The 8,505-nt window shown below is 49.8% G+C and overlaps 1 protein-coding gene and 1 long non-coding RNA gene across 2 annotated transcripts in view; one reads left to right on the top strand and one right to left on the bottom strand.

Moving 5' to 3' along the window:
• Positions 1-5,493: 5,493 nt before the first annotated feature.
• Positions 5,494-8,447, bottom strand: LOC307198418. The gene is made up of 4 exons (XR_013831634.1): positions 8,342-8,447; positions 7,352-7,551; positions 6,884-7,091; positions 5,494-6,368 (listed from the first exon to the last, which is right to left on the bottom strand). It is a non-coding gene; the product is annotated as an uncharacterized lncRNA (long non-coding RNA).
• DNAAF5 (dynein axonemal assembly factor 5) overlaps positions 7,814-8,505 on the top strand; it is a 36,369-nt gene continuing 35,677 nt past the window's right edge. Inside the window, exon 1 of the mRNA XM_079945371.1 lies at positions 7,814-8,447. Coding sequence (XP_079801497.1) covers positions 7,829-8,447 — 619 coding nt within the window. The 5' untranslated portion in view covers positions 7,814-7,828. The remainder of the gene's footprint in view (positions 8,448-8,505) is intronic.

Genomic DNA, 8,505 nt, shown 5'->3' with positions numbered 1-8,505 from the left:
AGCCTGACTTTAAAGTTAAAGCCTTTTCCTTCCTCTGGTGAGGCTGAGGCGGGAGGCGGGCCGGGAAAGGACAGAGAAGTTTTGCTTTTTCCCTCTTACCCCACCATCCACCTGCCCCAAACCTGACCTTGGAACAGCCTCTAGCAACTGGAATTCCCAGCCCAGGCCACTGAGCCAGGTGCCTCATGGACATGGGATCACACAACACGTGGCCTTTCGTGCTGGCTTCTCTCACTGTGCTTAACGTGGTCGAGGTTCATCCACACGGTAGCAGGTGTCAGCTCCGCGTTCCTGTTGAAGGCTGAGAGTCAGATATATGCCTCGTGTATTGTGTATCCATCCGCCCATCGCGGGCGGGTGGGGTGCTCCCGCCTTTCAGCTGCTGTGAATATGCTGCTGCGAAGGAGGGTGTCAAACCCGAGAGTCCTTGCCTCCCCTTCTTTCACCCGTACATCCAGATGGGGACTTGCCGGATCACTCGCTAATCCTGTTGAATTTTTTCAGGAACCACCACACTGTCTCCACGGTGGCTGCACTACTTCACATTCCCGCCGGCGGGCCTCAAGTGCCCTAATTCCTCCACATTCTTCCTCCCAAATGTCTGTCAGTTTCTGCTTGTTTTTTATAAGAACCATCCTAACAGGTGAGGTGGTGGCCAGACCTTCACAGCAGGCACAAGCAGCTGGGCCCTCCTCTGCCACACTCTGACGGCCACAGCGAGTTACAGGCCAGCTGGGGCTCCACTTTACTGGGAGAGGACCGGCCACGTGTGCAGAGCTGGGAAAAATGGGCTACTTTGGAAACAACTACACTGAACATGTTTTTTGGCTGTGGGATTTTGGCAGACATGCCGTAGAGAACCTCCCTTCTAGTCGTAACTTGCTAAGATTTTAAATGACAAATGGGCGTCAAATCTCATCAAGTGCTTTATCTGCAACTACTGAGATGATCACACCATTTTTCTCCTTTTTTAAAAATGTGGTTGGACTTCCCTGGTGGCGCAGTGGTTAAGAATCTGCCTGCCAATGCAGGGGACACAGGTTCAAGCCCTGGTCTTGGAAGATCCCACACGCCAGAGAGCAACTAAGCCCGTGCGCCACAGCTACTGAGCCTGTGCTCTAGAGCCCACGAGCCACAACTACTGAGCCCACGAGCCACAGCTACTGAGCCTGCGCTCTAGAGCCCACGAGCCACAACTACTGAAGCCTGCGTGCCTAGAGCCCATGCTCCACGACAAGAGAAGCCACCGCAGTAAGAAGCCCGTGCACCGCAACGAAGAGTAGCCCCCGCTCGCCGCAACTAGAGAAGCCTGTGTGCAGCAACAAAGACCCAACTCAGCCAAAAATAAATAAATAAATTTATTTATGTTTTTAAAAATGTGGTAAATCACATTAATTTTTAATGTTAAAAAATTAACTTGCATTCCTGGAATAAACTCAGTCTGGTCTCAATGTATTATCCTTTCTAAAGTGCCTCTCTCCAGATTTAATTTGTTAAGATTTTGTTTAGGATTTTTGCATCTGTGTTGAAAAAAGTTGATCTCTAATACTCCTTTCTGTAATTTCCCTCTCACTTTTTGGGATCAAGGCTGTGACACCGGCTCCACAAAATGAGTTGGGAGATGTTCTCTCTTCCTATTTTCAGATTGGAGTTATTTCCTTTTTTAAAAAAAAACTAAGTTGAATTTTATTAAAATTTAAAACTTCTGCTCTGCCAATTACTGTTAAGAAAATGAAAAGCCACCGAGTGAGAGAAAATAGTAAAACATATATCTGATAAGACGTATCAAAATATATAAATCTTAAAACTCAACAATAAATACAATTAAAAATGGACAAAAGATCTGAACGTACATCTCACTAAATAAGATATAAAATGGAAAACAAGGATATGAAAAGATTCACATCATACGCCATAAGGAATTGCAAATAAAACAACAAGACGCCACTACAGACCCATTAGAATAGCTATCATTCAAAAAAAACTGACAATACCAATTGCTGGCAAGGATGTGACGCAATGGTCGCTCTCATTCATTACTGTCTGGGAATGCAAAATGGTACAGGCACTTTAGAAGACAACTTGGCGGTTGGAGTTATTTCCTTATTAAGTGTTCTGAAGTGTTTGCTGCCATCTGTGATTATAGCCTTTATTGTGGGAAGCTTTGAAATGATAAATTCAACTTCTTTGATAGGTAGTAGACTATTCTGAGTTTCTATTTCTTCTAGTGGAGATTTTAGTAAATTATGTTTTCCTAGGATTTCCTCTATTTCATATTTTTTTTGGCATAAAGTATTATTACTTTAGTATCTTTTTAATGTTTAGAACCTTTCATGATAAACTTTTACCCTCATGTTGGTATTCGTGCTTTTGAACTTCTTTTTTCCTTGTCAGTCCTGACAGGTGGGTTATCGATTTTATTAGCCCTTAAAAAGAATAAACTCTTGGTTTTAATAATCTGTGTTGTATGTATGTTCGTTTTACTGTTTCACTAATTTCTGTTCTAACCTTTATCATTTCCTTTCCTTTACTGTGTTCAGATTTGTCCGTATATTTTCCTGTTGGGGAAAAACAAATCAACATTTTTTTTTTTTTTTACCCTAAACGGGCCCCTGGAAGCAATTACAAAAGTATTTGTGGAACTAAAGAAAAACATCTGACATCAGTTTGACTCTTGTCCCTTTGAAGGCACCCTGTTCTCTCTCTGGCAGTCTCCCACAAACTCCTGTTTTTCTTTGGTATTCCTAAGTTTCACAACATGTCAATACGTGTGCCTCACTGGTGCTGTGTAGTTCCTTCAATCTGAAGGTCTTTCACTTTTAACTCTGGCAAATGTCTCGGTTATCCCTTTGAATACCTTCTCTGCCCCATTTTGATTATCCCTTTTTCTAGGACGTGTACTAACCAGAAATTAGCATTATCTGCTTCTATCATCCACCTTCTACGCAGCTTCTTTTATGTAGCTTCTTGTTCCTGTTTCATGTTGCTCAGATAAAGACTTTTCTCTCCTTGGTCCCCCTGTTCTACTGCCCCTGCTTATTCTATTCAGTCTGGAAGAATGGGGACGGGACAAGAGGCCAGATACCCCCTAAGTACTCATGTAGCCACCACCACAGTCAGGACACTCAAGCACCATCACTATACAAGCTCCTTCTGCCACCCGTGTAGTCGCACCCAGCCCCACCCCTAACAGCTGGGGACCACTCACGTGTCCCCCATCTCTGTAATTATCTCATGCATGTTATACACACGGAATCACACTATTGGTATCTGGTATGATTGTATTCTTTTACTCAGCATAATCCCCTAGAGATGCATCCAAGTTCTTGCACGTATCGATAGTTCCTTCCTCTTTATTTCTGAGTAGAACCGAGTTAATTTCCATGTTTGAAGATTGTCTGTTACTGAATTTTAGTTTGATTCCATTTTTTGTCAGAGAAAATGCTCTCTGTGACTTCACTTCTTTTACATTTGCTGAGGTCTGTTTTATGGATAGTCTATCCTGGCATGTCCCTGGGCACCTGTGAATACCGGGCATCCTGCTCTGTTGGGTGGAGGGTCTGTAAATGTCCACCGATCCCTTTGGTTGATGGTGTTGTGTCCTTGTGGAATGTCTAGTAGTTCCAGCACTTGTGGAGTGGGCGCTGAGGTCCTCACCTGGAACTGGGGGTTGGTCTCTCTCCTTTCAGCTCTGCCAGTGTTTGCTTCGTGTATCTTGAAGGTTTGTTGTTTGGGTCATAAGCATTTGCGATTGCTATGTGTCCTCCTGGTGGATGGATCCTTTTATTCTTATACAATGCACCTCCTTTTCTGTAGAAATTTCCCTCGCTCTGAAGGGAAATTAGCTGATATTAGTCATTGTGCTTTTTATAAGTGAATGTTTACACGATGTCTTTTTCCTTTTTCTTTCAACCTACCCACATCATTACGTTTGAAGTGAGTTTTAGCATACGGTAAATGACATATAGTTGGGTCGTGGTTTTTTATTCCCTCTGCAAATCTTTGTCTTCTAACTGGTGTGTTTGGCCCCTTTACATTTTCAACTATTGATAGAGGCTAAGTTTGCCATTTTATTATTTGTGTTTGTTTCCTCGTGCCATATTACGGGATACTTGAATATCCTTTAGAATTCCACTTTGTAACGTATTGAGTATATCACTGTTTACTTTTCTTAGTGGCTGTTCTACACACTCCTGTGTACGTATGTTAATTATCAGTTTACTGGTACCGATGTTTCACATCTAGTGCAGTGTAGAAACCTCCCTTTACCCTCACCTTTCAAATATAATTATTGTAAATATTTCCCCCACGTGCACAGAGCTCATCGGTATTATAATTTTTATATATAAATTGATTTATTTTTGGCTGCATTGGGTCTTTGTTGCTGCGTGCTGGCTTTTCCCTAGGTGCGGAGAGCAGGGTCTACTCTTTGTGGTGGTGCACGGGCTTCTCATGGCGGTGGCTTCTCTTGTTGCGGAGCACAGGCTCTAGGCGCCTGGGATTCAGTAGCTGTGGCACATAGGCTCTAGAGTGCAGGCTCAGTAGTTATGGTGCACAGGCTTAGTTGCTCTGCAGCATGTGGGATCTTCCCAGACCAGAGATCGAACCCTTGTCCCCTGCATTGGCAGGCAGATTCTTAACCACTGTGCCACCAGGGAAGTCCCAGTATTATAGTTTTTGCTTCAACAATCAGATATAAAAAATATATATAAAAAAATATGCCACTTCCTTCTGGCTGCTGTGATTTCAGATGAGAAATCTGTCATTCACACTGGTGTTCCTCTCTAGGGAACACATCATTTCTCTCTGGCTGTTTTTACATTTTTGTCTGTCTTTAGTCCTCACAGATTCAATGCTGTTTCTTGGTGTGGACTCACAAGGCTTACCCTGCATGGGGCTCCTTAGCTTCTCGTACCTATGGGTTTATGTCTTTCACCAGATTTGGGAAGTTTTCAGCCATTATTTCTCCAAACACTTTTTCAGCCCACATTCTCCCTCCTCCTGTTCTGAGACTCTGGTGATAAAAACGATTGTCCTGCAGACCTGAGGCTCTGTGCACTTTTTTGTTGTTGTCGTTGTTTTTGCGGTACGCGGGCCTCTCACTGTTGTGGCCTCTCCCGTTGCGGAGCACAGGCTCCGGACGCGCAGGCTCAGCGGCCACGGCTCACGGGCCCAGCCGCTCCACGGCATGTGGGATCCTCCCAGACCGGGGCACGAACCCGCGTCCCCTGCATCTGCAGGCGGACTCTCAACCACTGCGCCACCCGGGAAGCCCCATAAATATTTTAAAAAGCATTTTTATGACTGCTTTAAAATCCTTTTCAGATAATTCCAAGATTTATCTTGGTGTTCACGTCAGTTCACTTCTTTTCATGTTCAAATAATGGTTTTCCTTGGTTCTTGGTATGACCAGTGGTTTTTTACTGTATACTGGACATTTTGGTTATTGTGTTAGAAGAATCCTGATTTTATTTAAATCTTCTATTTCAGAGACTTCCCTGGCAGTCCAGTGGTTCAGACTTCGCCTTCCAATGCAAGGGGTGCAGGTTCTATCCCTGGCCAGGGATCTAGGATCCCGCATGCCTCGCGGCCAAAACACCAAAATATATTAAAAAAAAAAAAAAGCAGCAGCAATATTGTAACAAATTCAATAAAAACTTTAAAAAATGGTCCACATCAAACAAAAAATTAATCTTCTATTTCAGCAGAAAGTCATCCAATTTAGGTTTAGTGTATAAATTCCAGCCTACTTTTATGGCCTGTGGTTCCAATGTTAGTTTTATTTCCCCATCCCTTGCAATGCCCTTCCTGTCTGCTCCATTCTCCCGGTGCTGCCCCGGCTGTCACTCCATCCCTGTGGGTGCTGCCTGCAGTGTCAGAAGGCATGTGGCCAGGCTGCCTGGTGGTTCAACAAAGACCTCAAGAAACAGCGGAACAGGGAAGCTTACGACTCACAGGTCCTGGAGGACGTACAGGCAGAGTGCCCAGGAGTCGGGACCCGGGGCGCACACCTGTATTAGGTCCACAGGGCTGTGCTTTGGGGTTCCTGGGCTAAGGCTGGATAGGTCAGTTCAAACCAGAGGGAGCAGGGTTTTGGTGAGCTTCACAGGGGTTTAATCTATGGGGCCCACAGGGAGAGAGGTTATCACAAGGGTGTTGGGCGGGGGGGTCACATCAGGAACTTCGGTTTACTGGTGACTCTGCGGGCTGTCATCTAGGTCACGCACTCGCGGGAGGGCTCCTGTCAGTTCAAGGCCCCGCAGGCAGCGGGCCACACAGAACAGATGCTGAGGCAGTGATCGTGTACTCAGTGAGTGGCCTGTCGGCAGGTCTGGGTTGCAGCCCCCTCTAGCGCCTATTCCAGGAACCTGTAAACAAGAAAGAGAAACTCCAGGGACCCATCCCATGGCTGTTCCTCCAGTGCTGGAGTCCCCAGTCAGCCCGTCTCCTTTCCAGCTCAGAGCCTTTCCCCATTGTCTGCTGAACTAGCTGCAAGGTACTTAGTTGTACTTCGTGGGGAGCAGCTGGGAAAGTGAGTCTGCAGCACCTTCTGGGGCGGGAAGTCCACCACCCCCATTTAAGTGTTTACTCACTCATCTCAGCCAGAGCACGGCCTTCGCAACGGCCTCATGTGGCGACTGCCTGGCTCCCTGCTAACCTGTTCTGCAACAGCCAAAGCAGTTTTCTAAAAACACAAACCTTACGCGAAACTCTTCCACCTTAAATCCTCCCTTGCATCCCCCACTGGGACCCAGTGGAGCCACCCAGAGGACCCTGCTCCCCCTGGGCCCCCGGGCTCTAGCCACAGGGCACTTTTCTTCACTTCCCGGAACAGTGTCAGGCCCCCTCCCCGTATTTGTTCCTGGGGCTGCCCAACAAGTACCATAAATAAACCTGGCGGCTTTAACAACACAAATTTATCTCCCCACTGCTCTGGAATCCAGAAGTCCAGGATCACGGTGTCAGAGGCTGCTTCCCCCAGAGCCGTTGAGGGAGTGAGTCTGCTCCAGGCCGCTCTCCTAAGCTGCAGATGGCCATCCGTGTTCATGATCGTTCTCCCTGGGTGCTTGTCTGTCTCCAGTTTCCCCTTTCTATAAGGACACAGTCATATGGATTACGGCCCATCCTTCTTAACTTGATGAGTCTAAATGGCCCTATTGCTAACTAAGGTCATGTTTTGAGGTCCTGGGGGGGTCAGGACTCCACTACGTGAACTTTGGGGGGCACAACTGAGCAGTCCCACTCCCACCATAGGCCTTTGCCCATGCTGTCCTCTCCCTCTGCAACGCTTTCACCCCCCCTTCACCTAGTTAACTCTTAATTACCCACTATATTACGCTGGGGCTGTCACCTCCTCCAGGAAGCCTTCCAGTCTACGCCAAGTTCCTTGGCCTTCATCCCTCAGGACCACGGTAACTGCACGCTGATTAACGTGTCACCCACTAGACGAAGACCCGAGCCGGAGAGACCAGGTGCCCTCTCCACGTCACCGTATCCGACGGAACTGGTCCGACCCGGGCATGCAGGAGAGGTGAGGGTCACAGTAGCCACCTGAGGACACGAAAGGGCACGACCACCACGCCTGACTGTACACAAGTCCGCAGCGGCCGTCATATCGGGCTCCAGACCTGCCCAGGACCCCCGGCCTGGCCCGCGTCCCCTCAGCCCTCCGACTCCCCGCCCCGGCCCCGCCCCCCGGCCGTGTCCTGTCAGTGTTCCGAGCTGCCAATAAAGTTACTCTCGGAGCCGACCGGAAAACGCGCCGTAATCCGCGCCGCGACCGTCGTAAAAGCGCCGGTCTCCCCCGGTGACTAGCAACGCGGGGGAGATGGCGGCGCTGGTGGCGACCGAGGCCGCGGCGTCCCCGGACCCGGCGGAAGCCGCCGAGACGGCCGAGGCGGCGGAGCTAAGCCGCGTACTGAGCCGCATGCTGCCCGGTCTGGAGGCCGACAGCAAGCTGGGCCGGCGGCGCGCGCTGGAGGCGCTGCAGCGCACCCTGGAGGCGGCGCGGCCCGAGGCGCCCGACGGCGACCCCGCCGCCGCAGCCGCCGCCTTTCAGGGCCCGTGGGCGCGCTTGCTGCTGCCGCGCCTGCTGCGCTGCCTGGCCGACCCGGCCGAGGGCTGCCGCGCGCTGGCCGTACACCTGCTGGACTTGGGCCTGCGGCGAGCCGCCCGGCCCCGTGACGCCCTCCCGCGCCTGCTGCCCGCTCTCGCCGCGCGCCTGGCCGGCCCCGAGCCCGCGCGCCGCCCACCGCCCGAGGTCTGCGAGGAGCTGCGCCTGGCGCTAGTGCAGCTGCTCCACCTGGCCGTACGCCTGAGCGGCGCTGCGCTCGCGCCCCACCTGGACGACGCGGTGCGCGTGCTGCGCTGCACGCTGCTTGACCCCTTCGCCGCCGTGCGCCGAGAGAGCTGCGAGTGCGCCGCAGACCTGGCGCGCGCCACGCCAGGTGCCCGCCCTTGTCTCCTCCCACGTCGCCCCCTCCCCAAGCCCGCCCTCGTCCGCAC

The sequence above is a fragment of the Stenella coeruleoalba genome, assembly GCF_951394435.1.
Source record: "Stenella coeruleoalba genome assembly, chromosome: 15".
In the NCBI taxonomy this organism is placed as follows: Eukaryota; Metazoa; Chordata; class Mammalia; order Artiodactyla; family Delphinidae; genus Stenella; species Stenella coeruleoalba.
This window is presented reverse-complemented; position numbering and strand designations above follow the sequence as displayed.